General features: G+C 44.1%; 1 protein-coding gene across 4 annotated transcripts in view; it reads right to left on the bottom strand.

Moving 5' to 3' along the window:
- CDC16 (cell division cycle 16) overlaps positions 1–15166 on the bottom strand; it is a 59251-nt gene that overhangs the window by 39772 nt on the left and 4313 nt on the right. For 3 of the 4 annotated variants that reach the window (XM_006114539.4, XM_075918205.1, XM_075918196.1), the window contains exons 2-5: positions 6717–6771; positions 4706–4803; positions 3818–3856; positions 2677–2817 (exon numbers count right to left, since the gene is read on the bottom strand). In XM_006114539.4, coding sequence (XP_006114601.1) covers positions 2677–2817; positions 3818–3856; positions 4706–4803; positions 6717–6771 — 333 coding nt within the window. Of the gene's footprint in view, positions 1–2676; positions 2818–3817; positions 3857–4705; positions 4804–6716; positions 6772–12915; positions 12953–15166 lie in introns of all 4 variants that reach the window. The other variant, XM_075918220.1, reaches the window with a different exon arrangement.

Here is a 15166-nt window from a genome sequence, read left to right on the forward strand (position 1 = left end):
GAAGGGGGTCGCAGCTGGATTTGGTTTTTCACTTGCAACCCCTGTCCCCCGGGCCATGAAGAGCGGAAGGGGGGCAGAAAGCAGCCGCCGGCAAGCCATGCAGCATGGCCGGGGCCGCGGGACTCTAGGAGCGCGGCTCAGCTGCAGGAGGCGGCAAAGTGGCGGGAGAGTGAGGCTGGCGCTGGCGCAGGAGCGGACACGCGAGGTGCCGGCCGAGGCATGGTTGCTGGGCAACTGAACACTTTCCCAGCTGGGAGAGGGCAGGGTCCCTCAAGCAGCGGGCTGGGGGATTGGGTCGGGCCAGAGAACCCGGAGGTAAATAAGGGCACGTGGGGACCAGAGGAGAGGAGGAACGAAAAGGACACGGAACAGAAAAGAGGCACAGAGGAGAAAGAGACGGGGGGAAGGATCTTGCAGTGGGGAAGGGCGTTGAGGACCACAAACACCTTGAAGGAACCCCAGGAGGGCAAGGAGTCTGATGAGAAGGGGGGAAGAAGTGACCCAGGGCAGTGCGGGGGGGGGGGGGGGGGGAGAAGGGGAAGAGTCACACAAATTCATTTAGCATTTTAGGTAGTCGTGGTATCACAAAGTTTGAGAACCCCTGACATAGAACTTGGTCCATCCTATCATACACTGGCTGAGGACTTCTGGTGGAGGTCTTGACATCACAGCAGAAAAAGGAAGTAGAGGATTCTGCAATGTAGGGATGTTAGCGACTAGTTAACTATCAGATAACCATAGGCTTAAGCTTATAAGTATAAACATATCAGATAGTCAACTAGTGAAGCAACTAGTCACTTCCTCCTACCTTGCTTCCTCTAACAGAGAGAGCCAGCAAGTTGAGGGAGCAGAAGCCGGTACAGGGGGAGCTGGCTTAAAAGCTAATTCTCCCCAGCACCATCTCCGTGGGGAGCAGGGGAGGTAGAAGCACAACAAGAAATGATGCAAATGGGGACTGAAACAGTCTCCGCTGGTGCCGCTTCTGCACTTCTGCTTTTGAGATGTACAAGAGCCTCAATGGGGGCTCCCTCACTGGCCCTCTGCTCACTGCAGGGCTTCTGCTTTTGAAATGTACATATCAAAGGCTCTGGCGCTGCAAGGAGCATAGGGATTCTGCTTTTCAGCTGTAGGGCTCTTGCCACAGTTCAAAGGCAGAAACTCCCTTACAGACTAATTGAATAGTTGATGGTTAATAGTTAATTCATCTACATTTAACATCTCTACTCCAAAGGTGCATCTACACTGCACCCGAAGCTCAAAATAAGCTATGCAATTTGAGCCTCGCAAATTTCATAGCTTATTTCGAGTCAATTTCGAAATAGCGTATTTTGAAATTTGGTGCTGTCTACACAGTACTTATTTCAAAATAAATCTCTATTCCAAAACATCCATTACTCCTTGTGGAATAAGTTTTATAGGGCCATCAGAACAGTGAGCCCGTTGTATTTCAAAATAACAGGCACACTCAAAAGACAATCCTGAAATAGTGCTGAAGTGCAGACGCAGCCCAAGTTATTTAAAGCAGATGTGCGGGAAGTAGCCAATTAGAGCCCAGAATGCTAGTATAAGAAGAGCTGCAGGGTCAGAGCAAATTCAGTTTCTTGCTGGGCTGCAGAAGCATGAATGGTATCTGGCTGCAGGACCTTAAACAAGCTAGTATTGCCAGAAACTGAGTCCAGTGAGGAGCTCTAAGCAGGTTGCAGGGATTCCATCAGGACAAAGCCCTGAGATAAGGGTGAAGACAGCTCAGAGCCATGGGGAAAATGGCCCAAGGAAGTTGTGCTGATGCTCTAATTAACTGCTGTTGCTGTTTCCCTTCATTTATTTACTGGCCTACGTTCTCCCCCAGACTCCCATTATTCACTGGGGGAAGTGGTCTGGACACTGAGGCACCCTAGAGAGGGAACTGAACTGCAGTGGCCCAGCTGAAGAGCTGGAACCAGGAAGGCCTTGAGAAGGTAAAGACATTGTCTCCAGGGGAGGAGCCATGGGGCACAGACAAACAGACACATTATAGAAGACACTGAGGAAGGCCTCTCTTGGACTTGTATCCTGAAAGGGGGTTGGCTTTGCTTTTATCTCACAGAATGTGCATGACTTTGTCATAGGACTGAGTCAGAGAACACATATCACAAATAGGTAGACAGAGTGTGCAGGCGCACATACACAGCCAGGAGACACTCATGAGAGTTGAGTATAATCTAATTACACAGCATTAACACCTCAATAAAATACTTGAAGGAAACAGAAAGTTCATTCTCTGATTGTTATTTATCTCCAAAATCTGTGAAGAGATGATAGTTTACATTGTCAAGGCTCAATTCATATCTGGAAGACCTAGAATTTATTTATTTTGAAACTAAGCGATAACATGGAACTCCCTAGAAATTCTCAATTATTAATTCTGTGTGAACATTTGCAAAACACTAAGAATAGTGAATCCACAATTTTAATTTAATGTTGGAATAATCAAGGCAGCCAGCAGTACAGATTTCTGACTAAATGGAAAAAAAACATAATACTTCTGGAATAAATATTCTTTATCCTATAAATAAAAGTCAAACACATTAAATTTCAAGTTCCGATCTCACTAACATTATAGTATACAGGCATTTATCAGAAAGTAAACATTACTCTTCAGCGATGAAAACATCATGTTTTGAAAATGCTACCTACAGAGGATTGTGACATCTCCCAATCACTGGTAGAATCTTTCAATCCACTTTCATCTTTCAAGTATTTTTCGAATAGTCTTTTATTGATTGGCTCTTCCATGTCAAGAATATCAAGAGCCTGTTGATGCTCTTTTGCAGCATACTACGAAGAAAAACAAGGGCAGATACATTAAGCATTTAAAGTTAAAACACCAATAATTAAACCATTGCAAGTAAAAATTGTCGCATTTGGTATGTCGAGCTAGTTCACGTTTATTTATCTGCATATCAGTTTAACATCATAATTTAACAATTCACAAATGGTAGCATAATAAATATTTCAGTATGGTTCAACCAAACAACATTTGGAACATAAATATAGAGCAGTGTTTCTCAAAGCGGTCTACGGATCTACTCTGAGAAACCTGCTAACTGGCCACCCCAGTTTGTTTATTTACCGGCTCCACAGCTATGGAGCCTCACGGCTCCGGTTCTCTGTTTGTGGCCAATGGGAGCCGCAGGAAGCGTCGTGGCCCAGCCCACACACTTCCTGAGGTTTCCCTTGGCTGCAATGTGAGCCACGAGGTCTCTGTGGCTGCTGAGCTGGTAAACAAAGAAACTGGAGCGGCCAGTTAGCAGGTTTCTCAGAGTGGATCCATGGACCACTTTGAGAAATACTGATGCAGAATGAATGCGGAATGATCATACTGCTCAACATTTTGTGATCACAAAAGTATACAAACATTATCTTTAAACCAATTAAGATAGATAATAACAAAAATAGAAAGCCCTATCAAAATAGATGCTGTTCTATTTATTTTGCTCGTTCTCCAGACAAGTTGATTTCTTTGGCTGCATTTTACGTTATATAGCACTTTTCAACCAAGAGGAACCCAAAGCATAGTGCCAATTATTTATTAATAGCACCAATAAAACAAAGCTATCTGTAGGACAAAAGTTAGCAACCAACCATTATAAACCACATTTTACATTATTAGAAAGGAGAGAAATTCTGGGTCATGGAGAACAGGTCAGATACCTTACTCTAAAGGAAGTGCCCTTTATGTGGCTAGCATAAAGTCTGTCATGTGTGGGTTGACTATTTACATAGCAGTCTTTATTTAGTTCTATTTTATCCAATATAAACTAAAATATATACTTACATGACATCGAGCAGCAAGGTATCGACATGCTTCATATAACTAAGAGAAATAAAGAGATTTAAAATATACTTAATTATCAAGGTACAAACAAACAACATTCCATAGTATTAATAGCAAAAAGCTATCATTCCTACATCAATGATTTTAGTCAGAAGGAAAACAGATTTATTCCTTACTACCCTGAATCATTCTCTCAAGTCTCTAACTTGAGGTAGACAGTAAATAGGAAAATCTTAAACCATCCTGTCTCCTTAACTCTAGTTTTCCCCTCCATTTCCCTTACCTTTATATACTCTTTCCTTGTGACCCTTCCCTTTACCTAAAAGCAGTCTAATATACCACTGTTTCCAACTTTTTTTTTTCTTTCAAGTTATAAGGCATGTCAAATTGTTAGACTTCCTCATCTCTCTCTCCTTTATCTCCTCCAGGGTGGTTCATCCTTTCCACCTCGGTAAAATGTCCTTGACCAAATTCGCTAATGACCTTCTAGTCCAGGTTTTTTAAGTTTCTTCTATACTATTTTTGAACCGCTCCAACTCTGCAGGCACTCTCCTCTTTTGATTTCCACATCTTCAGTGAAAATGGGAGGAGAACTAGAACACATAGTCCCTTCCCAGGACAGCCTTTGGGCCTTTTTTCTTCTCTATGTATCATTCTCTCACCTTGACCTTACTTTGTCCCAGCATTTATGGTCTGGCTTTATGAACATGTTTATCTTGCATCACATTTTGCAGTTTATGTAACTACTCTTCCTTTAAATTTGTATGGTTAGCTCTGAGGATAATGAACTATAGTCCATTTAGCACAGTGCATCTGCTATTTAGTACCAGGTACAGCACTATGGTTTTAAATAAACAAATGTATTATATCATGTTTGAAATTACTTACCTTATCTAGCTTGCGTGAGCGAAGGGCATGTGCTGCCCTATGATACTGAGCTGTCAGGTAGAGACATTGAGCCAGCCAGTAGATGTCCTGAGGTTCCTCTAAAAATATGTACAACCCAATTAAGTACAATCCTAAGGTGCTTGCTTTCATCATACTTTTGTATAGCATAGACATTTTTAGGTAATTAAAAATGTCTCAATTTACTGGTCTTCCTCAGACTAGTCATCTCAATAACTCAGTCTAAAAATAAAATGCGTATCTCTGGATATCTCAGAAATAAGAAAATATAGAGTGAAATCAAACCTTAATACTTACATTCTATGCGTTAACAGCAGCAAACAAGGATGTAAAAAAACTAACACCAGTCTGCACACCATAAGTAACAGAAGGGAAATAAAACTGATATGAAAAAGAGGAAAACAGTATATGTACATTTCGAAGTTGTGAAAATTAGCACCTTCAAAAACAAATTATTATTTTCAAATTCTAGAAAAATGACAATTAGACCCTGACTCCTGATCCCAAAACATATGCATGTATATAACTTTACATGTGAGTAATCCCATTTAAAGTACCAGATTGTAAGTAATAAGGCCATTGTAAAACAGATATAAAGAGGTAAGGAAATACTCAATAAATGTAAACATAGACAAACAATTTGGTTGAGGTGACACGCATCTACCAAACCCTATATTTAAATAGTCATGATGCATGGGAGAATCTTCAATATTGAAGGAAAGCGAGAATGATTCCAAAGGAATTAAAAGTTACTCTATCAATGACTACCCCCCGAGTCAGGCAATCCATAGGACAGTTTGGGCCCTATGCCCCAGGCCCTGGGGGATTACTGGAGCACTTGGCACCAGTAAACAAGGGTATGGCTCACCCCTGCAATCACCTACATTAGTGGGAACCATGGGAAGCAGAGCAACCCGGTCTCAGCCTGCTCCACTGGACCTGGGTCACTCTGCTTCCTGACACCTTGGTGAGTGTAGAGAGGTCCAACCCCTTCTGCTAGTGCCAGTCCTTCCAGTAATCCTGAGGGCTGTGTCACTTGGAAGAGGGGTCTCTGTGGAAGGGGTGCAATGGGAGCAGAAGGAGGCAGAGCAGAGGTAGGATTTGGCAAAACCACTGCAACGGGGCAGAGCAAAGATGGGGCTTGAGGAAGAAGCAGGGCTTGTCCCAGACCCTACACCCACCAAGGAACAGTCCTGATTATGCCATAAATACAACAAACTAACCACTTGAAAAGGTACTACAGGAAACAATCTTGCATTGGTAGCGGACTGGACTAAATTATCAAGTCATTTTTAATTTCAGGTTTTAATCATCTGTGAAAAGTTTATTGAAAGCAATAAAAATTTCTCCAAGTGGAGGGCGTTAACCTGCCATGTACTTCCAAGCCTTGAAAGACAGAATGTTTTTCATCATAGGTACAAGGCTTAGTTCTTGCACTAATAGAGTATGAATTTCAAGCACAGGAGTTAAATATGCATGAATGCTGAATTGTACTAGTCTGGCCTCTCTCAACCTTTTTTTATAAAGTACCCCTTTAAAAAAAAAATTATAAGTACCCCCAGTACCTACAGTTTTCAGACATACAACATTTTTTCTACCATTGCAACACATTTGTTTAAACAACTTAATCGTAGCTGGCAGGCGATGACATTTTTGGGTGTAAAAAGTACAAAATAATAAAGCACTGTAAAACTTAAAACAAAAATTCAGTTTTCAACAAATTTCAGTTGTGTTGATGTACCCCCCAGACTTCTCTCGAGTACCCCTGAGGGAACTTGTATCACTAGTTAAGAAACACTGATCTAGTCTAGCAGATCAAAAATCTAATACTCTATGTGAGTTGATGATATTCCAGAGAAACTCACAAGAACATCACACACAAGATGTAACCTTAACAATACACAAGGATCTGAAAAAAAAAACTATAACTGGCAAAAGTTTTCATGAAATTAATATTTTAAATAAAGTGAAATAAAAAGTAAGGATTACTTACCATGAGACAGCGACGCAACTTTGTCTGCCCAAAACAAGGCACTTTGATATTGTTGCTGGAAAAGAATGTTAGAAATGTTAGGGTTTGTTTGTTTCATTATTACAAAAGGTAGAATATAACACTAGATAATTCTTTGACGATTGACCATACTATTTTTTTTTATAAAAACCTAGAGTTAATTGATTGCCAAATAAGTCAAAGCAGTTAATATATTTGTAAAGATTATTAGGGTACTCCCCCAACATGTGTGATTTACCCTAAATTGAGGCAGAGGCTTTGTTATGAATCCTAGAAATATGAAAGATGGAAAAATATCATTTAAATATAATATGAAAGCCAGAGCTACAGATAAGAGCTCCTTTCTATTTAAAGGGAAACTCTTCAAAGTGCCCTAAAAACTGCATACCCTCAAATTTGGTGTGCCTTAGCCTCAGAGAGTAGGGTTAGTGATCCAAATATGAGATCATATTTACCAAGCAATATGAGATACAGTTTCCCAAATAACAAAGATTTTCTTAGCATTGACAGATTCTACCAGTGCTTCCAGTGCACACCTTGGTCAAACCATAAGTCTCAGATTTACCCAGTTAGTATAAGGCGCTTTTGGGAAGCAATACTGGATACATTAAAGAGTCTGGCTATACAGACAGATGCAAGCCTAATGTTCACGCACCAAATGGATTTGTCTACACATCTGCAGAGTGCCTGAGAGACTGGAAACCAGCCATGACTCTCAGGTTCTGTGAGACTCAAGATGACATGCTATGGCCACTGAACATGAGCAACACCTGAACACTATGAATTAACACCCAACTCTTAACTCTGAAAATGAGATGTAGACATGAAGTTATAATATGCCTCTGTCAGAGGATTTTTCTTGGGGACCAGAGAGGAACATAATCCAAGTTTTGCTGAAAACACAACGTATTTTTGAAAAGAAAAGAAATTATACATTCCAGTGCTTTCTACATTTAAGCACAGCTAAAGGTTATGCTTAAGTTAGGGCTGTGAATGTTTACCAGTTAACCAGTGGTGGCTGGAGCAGTTCCCTGCCTGCCATGGGTAGATGGCTGCTTCCACCCTATGGGGTGGGGGGGGGACCTACCACAGAGAGGATCTGGTTAACCAAATGGGATTTTACACTCCTTGCTTGAGTTGTGCAAGAATGCTCTCAAATGGTGTTTTGGCATCGTTTGGGAGAGTAGCAACAGCATTCTGGTACCTCTGACTGGTGTCCCCACTAGGAATGTTAAAATGTGTTTATTTAGGTAAACGTGTAACTGCTGAAATTTTCAGCAGTTACACATTTACACATGATGGGGGTGGGGGTGGGGGGGGAAGGACGGGTGTCTGCATCCCACCCTGCACTGCTGCCTCTGTATCTGCTGATACAGAGACAGCTGATACAGAGACAGCAGTGTGGGGAGGGGTGTGTGTGGGGGGGGGGGAGGGATTGGAGGATGGCAGGCAGCTCCATGGGAGTTGGTACGTGAGGAAAGTTGGCTTAAAAGCCATCTTCCCGCATGCACCAGCTCTCACCTCCCAGCACCCCAGCCTGCTGTATGGGGGGCGGGGGACACGTATATTTTAACATTTCCTGGTTTTCAAAAGTTTGAGATCTGCTGAATTTGATGTTTTGGAAGGGTACAAGATACCACTGGGCAGTCTTAACTCTGCATTAATTCATGCTGTTGTAAGGGATAATTCAGGATCTGAACAAAGCAATATTCACAATATATAGGAAATTTTCAGACTGAACATCTTATGCCATTTATTGTTTTCCTCCATCCCAAAAGGGACTGCATGGAACCTCTAAGGCTGAAATGTATAAATAAAGGTGGCATATAAATATCAGATATAATTATTAAATGAAGGGCTAAAAGCAGAGCCTATTAAGGTTGTCCAACACATCCCACTATAAGGCCCTGATTTCAGTTAATTGTAACTTCACCCAACTACTTAACTAATATGGAAAATGTTGGCCCATCTGTCCCACCTATTTTTAATAGCTGTCTTTACAAACAAGATTATAAACATGTTTTCATTAGCAAATTAAAAGAATACTCTAGTGATCTTTTTCTCCAGTGCTCAGGATGAGCAGCCATATTCTGTTTTCATCTCCTAGTTCAACGCGTAGCTCTAAGCTTATGTACTGTACATTATTCAAACCCTGCTCTGAAGAAAGTTATTTATTTCCTCATTGGATTTCTTTGGATCTATCATAGAATTACAGCAGACCACATATTAAAAGCAACATACGTGCATAGGCAGGGCTCGACAAATAATACAATCTACTTGCCTGTGGCGAGTAGATTGTAACCAAGGAAGAGCTGGGTTCGGGCGATCTGCGCATGCGCAGATCGCCGGACAGAGTGGCTGGCGAGCAGGGCTTGCCACGGTTCGGCACGGTCCTGTGCATAGGAACACATTAGAAGGGTCAAGCACAAAATAACGATGTAAAAGACTAGTCAACTATCCGATACGAATACTATTTTGACTAGTCGATATCCCCCCCATCCCCTTTGCTGCCTCTATGAGATAGAGACAGCAAAGGGGGAGGGGAAGAAGGAGTACTTCAAAGTGGCAGCGCTGCACAGCAGCATTTCAAAGGGGCAGCCGCTGCTCAACTGATCTGCGGATCAGCTGTGCAGTGGCTGCCCCTTTGAAACTACCCTTTTCAAACTGCTGCTTCCCCGCCTTTCAAAGGGGCAATGGAACCCGGGGTCATCTGGGGACTCCCCAGCTGATCCCGGGCTCCCTGAAGCACTTCCCTGGACCTGATCCCCGGAGCTGGGGAGCTGATCCCAGGTTCTGGGGAAGTGCCAGGAAAACTGGGGTCAGCTGGGGAGTCCCCAGTTTACCCTGGGGCTCCTAGTGGCATGCAGTGTAGCATGGAGCCCAGAGTCGGTGGGGGACTAGGAGTCCCCCGCTGATCCCGGGCTCCATGGCTTTGAAATGCACGAGAGCCCCTGCTGTGCATTTCAAAGCAGGCACGCCGCATGCAGCCAGGAATCAGTGGGACTTCCCACTGGCCCCAGGCTGTAGGCGGAGTTCCACATTCCTCGTTTGAAATGTACAAGAGCTGTATATTTCAAAGGAGGAATGCAGAAGTGCCTATCGACTAATCAATTAACGGCATTTTAACATCCTTAGCACAAAATGAGATTAAACTAGCTAGGGACATAAAAGGTAACAAGAAAACATTACAAGGAAGAGGAAGACCAAGGTACTCCTTCAATCAGAAGAAGACAATAATAGAAAATACAGAACTGGCTGTAGTTTTAAATGCTTTTTTTTTTCATTTCAATTTTCACTAGGGATGTTAAAATATGTTTAAGTAAGTAAACATGTAACTGCTAAAATTTTTAAGCTGGCTCCCCATGCACACCAGCTACTGATACAGAGGCAGCAGCACAAGGAAAGGGACGCAAGGTTTCCCAAGAAGCTGGTATGTGCATATTGGGAGCCTGCGAGTAACCATGAAGGTTAACCGTGTATACCAGGAGTCAGCAACCTTTCCACAGTGGCGTGCCAAGATTTAACCCTCCTACTCTGGGCCATGCCATTCTCCCGTGAGGAGAGGGAGGAGTTCTCTCTACAGCGTGCCCCATGGACCACCTGGCTCAATGCAAACCTTTCTGTGGACTACCAATTGCTAATGGAAACTCACTGTTACTTATATAACTATACCTGAGCCATTTTGCTAGTAAGGATGTTAAATTTCAAATAACTGACTAACTGAATAGTTGATTCAATTTCCATCGTCTATTCGATTAGTCGATAGTTGCTACACTACCAAGGTTGCTAAACTACAAATGTGCTCTAAGGATGTTAAATAACGATTAATTTACTAGTTGAGTAGTCGATGGAATTTCCACCCACTACTCAATTAGTTGATAGGCATTCCTCTCTTGAAACGTACAAGAGCCCCTACTCAGAATCCCCCGCTGACTCTGGGCTCCATGTGGTGCTACCGCTTTGAAATGCCACACAGAGTTGGGGTCAGCTGAGGAGTCCCCAGCTGACCCTGGGCTGCATGTGGTATTTGCCCGGAATGCTGGATCAGCTGGAGACTCCCCAGCTGACCCCAGGATCCACGCAGCACTGCCACTTGGAAATCCTGCAGCGGTGTTTCAAAGGGGCAGCACTGCATGGAGCCCAGGGTACGGGCTCCATGCAGCGCTGCCACTTTGAAGTACTCCCTCTTCTTCCTCCTTTTTCTGCCTCTATCTGATAGGCTCTTCTGCTTTGAAATGTTGCATGGAGTCTTACACTGGGATCCCCATGGCAATTCAAAGCAGGTGTGCCACACAGAGTCCCGTGTCAGCAGGGGAGTCCCCAGCTGATCCCGGGTTCCACATGGTGCTGCCACTTTGAAATGCTGCATGTAATCTGGTGACACCCCAACTGGCCCTAGGCTGCACGCGATGTTTCAATGTGGCAGCACCATGTGGAGCCCAGGGCCTAGCTCCAGGCTCCACGCAGTGCTGCCACTTTCAAGTACTCCCTCTTCTGCTCCTCCCCAGCCTGTTTCTGATAGAGGCAGCAAGGGGGGAAGGGGGGAGAGGGAGCGGAAGTGACTAGTCGTTCACATCCCTATTTGCCAGTGAGCAGCTAGGGAGAACGCTTTAAATTATTCACAGATTTCTCAAGTTAGTTTATCAAACTTCATTTAAGTAAAGTAAAATATTATGTCCAACACAAAAGGTTTCAATGTTTTCTTTATTTATGGCAGAGATGGGAAACCATTTTTGGGTTGGGGGTCACTGACCCACAGAAAAATTAGCTGCGGAACACAAGTGAGAAGCAAAAAAACTCCTCCCAAAACCCCTAATCCTCAGGGAAATGAAGCAGGGATTTAAATGAAGTGGTCTACGGTTTTACTTTCAAAATGGTGCTTTTTTGAAACAGCACCATGACGCGATTATGTAAATAAAGTGCAGGATATTTAAATCCCCGCTTCATTTGCGCTTTCATAGTGCCTTTGTTGACAGAGGGATGTAGTCTAGACACAGGTTCACTGATGTGGCCCCCAACTTAGGCACCTCACTCTTCTGGCACTCCAGCTCCCACAGGGTGAGGAGAAGGGACAGGGAAGATTTGGGTTCAGGGGTTACAGAGTTAGTGGATTTTGTGGACCCCCTTAGGTTCTAGGGTGGGAACAAAAATGAGGGGTTCAATGTGCGGGACAGGGCTGCCAGTGAATGGGATAAGGATGCAGGATTTGGGTGAGAGGTAGGGTGCAGGACGGGGTGAGGCAGGGAGGGTCTCCTGTTTGTAACAGGAGAGGGTGGGGAGTGGAGAAACGAGAGGGAGTTGGGGGGAGTAATACAGAAAAGGTGAGAGGATGAGAATGCAGCCAAAGAGCTAGCTGGGGAGGGAGGCAAAGAAGTGGGGAGTAAAGGAAAGTGCAACTTCTGCCAAGTAAAATTGTATCCACACATCATATCTTCCTCTGCTCCAGCCTCACTCCCCCACAGCCTAATCCCCTGCATCACTCCATGCCCCTCTGTGCAACCCCTATCCCCTCCTATCCTGCCCCCACATCCTCCTTCACATCCTCCCTCCTGCCCTCACATTCCTGTGCCCCCAGAGCACTCATTGGCAGGGCAGCAGCACTGTTTGCAACCCCCTAGGAGCAGCACTGGGGTGAGGAGAGGTTCAGGGGGAGGCGCAGAGTCTCTGTCCTGCTTGGCCCAGCCCTTCGCCTATAGGCTGCAGCAGGCAGAGCACAGGGCTGGCTGCAGCCCGGCTGCGCACAGTGGGGGGCTGGGGAAGGAGCTCCCCACTGGCACACAGCCCGCAGGGAGCAGTGCAACTCAGCTCATGCCCCAGCGTGCCATGTGTGTCAGCCACCCAGTCCCAGCTCTGAAGAACAGGCCCAGCCTTGCCCCCTCCCAAAGCAGGAGGCAGCCCCAGGGACACATATGGGTGCCTCTCCCATCCCCTTCCCCACAGCAGGAAGCTGGAGCTGGTGCTCAGCCTGCAATTGCATGGCTGAGGCTAGGGCCGCAGCACAGGTTCCCCACAGCACGGGGAGAGGGCTGAGCTCCTGTCCCACTTGCAGGTAAAATAAAAAACTGGCTTGTGTACCACTTGTGGCAAGTGTGCTGGAGATTGCAGACCCTTGGTGTACACGGTAACACTTGCATATCCTTAGTTTTCACCAAAAAAAGTTACCAGTAATTGGATGACTTACATAGTGAGTATCAGTGCAAATACAATAGGATCTGAAACTAAAATAGGAAAAGAGTAGGTTAAGAATTATCTATAAGTTAAATGTCTTAAAATCAGCAGAGTCTGAGGAAATACATCATAGGATATCCTAAAGATCTCTGTGCCATCAGTGATTATCTTTGAGAACTTGTGAAGGATAAGACAGTGGTTCCCAAACACTGGTCTGTGCACTGGTGCCTGGCTATGAACTGCTGGCTGCAGCACACTGCCAGGCCATGACCTGCTACGCAGCTGCTTGATGACTGGCCACGCAGCTGCTAATTGAGTTAGTGTGCTGCAGCTGGAGCCAGGACTGTAGTGAAGCTGTCCCTACTAGAACTGCCTCACCATGGCCCCGGTTCTAGCTCCAGCAGCTGCTAAGCAGCTTGGCTGGTGGGGCCGTGTGGAGAGCGGCTGCTCTGGCAGCGCCATATGGAGGGAGGCTGCAGCTAAAGAAGCAGCTCCTGAGCGCCTCCAGGCCAGTCTCCCACCCCGCTTCTCATGCAGGAGGAGAGACTGAGGAACCAGCTGCCCTGCAAGTATGCTCTCCTCCCACCCATGTTGGCGCTACTAGGCAGGTTCCTTCTCCCTCAGTGGGGGCCTCCCACTGCTCCCAGCTCAGCAAGCATGCACACACACGTAGCTGTTGCAGCCAAGCTGTGCTGAGCCCTGGGGGCTGGCTTGGGCACCCCTTGGCAGAGTGGCCAGAGCTGAGCAGGGACTGCCACTATCGAGGCAGCTGAGGTGGAGCGAGGGGACCAAGCTCCTTACCCCCTTGTTCCCTTTCCCTTCACTTTTTCCTACATCTTCCCCCAGTGCCCTTATTGTATGCATACAGATGCAATGTACAGTAATACATGACTGCTTAAAATGAATTACCACAAAAAATATACAAATATGCAAATAAATTAATTGTCATGATCAATATTCAAATATGTCTATACCAGTCTGCCAAATGTTTTTTTAATGAGTTTGCCAGTCTACAGTATAAAAAAGGTTGGGAACCACAGGGATAAGAGATCCCAGACACTTGGAAGAGGGAAACTATAATACCTATCTATAGAAAGGGAATAAAGACATGCCAGAGAACGTGTAGTCTAGTCATCTTAACTTTGGTACACAGAAAAATAATGCACAAATAACTAATCTGTAAAAAACTAAACGACAAAGTGATATATAACAGTCAACATGGATTTGTTAAAAACAAATAATGTCAAACCAACCAAATATCCTTCTTTGACAGGGTAACAAGTCTTGTAGATGTGGGAAAAAATAAAGGTGGTATCTCTCAACTTCAGAAAGCTCTTTATACTATCTCATAAGCAAACTAGGGAAATATAGCCTCAACAAGCCTACCATGAGGTGGATGCACAACTGGTTGGAAAACCATATTCACAGAATAGTTAACAATGGATTACAGTAAAATTTAAAGGGTATATTGAGTGGGTCCATCCTAGTTTCATTCATTATTTGGACAATGCCATAGAGAATACACGTATATGATCAAAGCTTGGAAGAGATGCAAGTACTTTGGAGGACAGGATTAGAACTCAAAATGATCTTGACAAACTTCAGGAACGGTCTCCAACGACTACGATGAAATTCAAGAAAGGCAAATGAAAAATACTATATATTTAGGAAAGAATAATCAATGCACAAATACAAAATGAGAATTGTCTCTGAAGAAATACTACTGAAAAACATATGGGGGTGATAGTGGATCACAAATTAAGTATGAATCAACAAAATAAAAATATTGCAAAAACAACTATTGCAAAAAAATCACTCTTCAAGAGTATGTTATTTCGAAATAACAAAATGTGCATCTTCACAGCAAGCTATTATTTCAAAATAATGTCAAACTGGAAGACTTACTCTGACTCGTGCAACCCTCATTTGACAAGGAGTAAGGGAAGTCAAAAGAAGAGTTTTTTTCCTTCGACTTCTTGCTGTGTAGACAGCACCAAGAGCCGAATTAATCTAGGTCAACTTCAGCTATGCAACTGACATAGCTGAAGTTGCCTATCTTAATTCAACTTTTGCCCTGCAATGTAGAGGGGCCCCGATATACCAGCAGGAATGTTGGAACTAAGAAAAAAAAAATCTTCCATTTTACTCAGTGCTGATAAGACCTCAATTGTAGTACTGTATCCATATTTGAGTACAGGTTAGACCTCACTGGTCCAGCACCCTCAGGACCTAATTGGTTCCAAACGAGAGGATTTGCTGGACCA

This window comes from Pelodiscus sinensis, chromosome 1 (genome assembly GCF_049634645.1).
Source record: "Pelodiscus sinensis isolate JC-2024 chromosome 1, ASM4963464v1, whole genome shotgun sequence".
Classification (NCBI taxonomy): Eukaryota; Metazoa; Chordata; order Testudines; family Trionychidae; genus Pelodiscus; species Pelodiscus sinensis.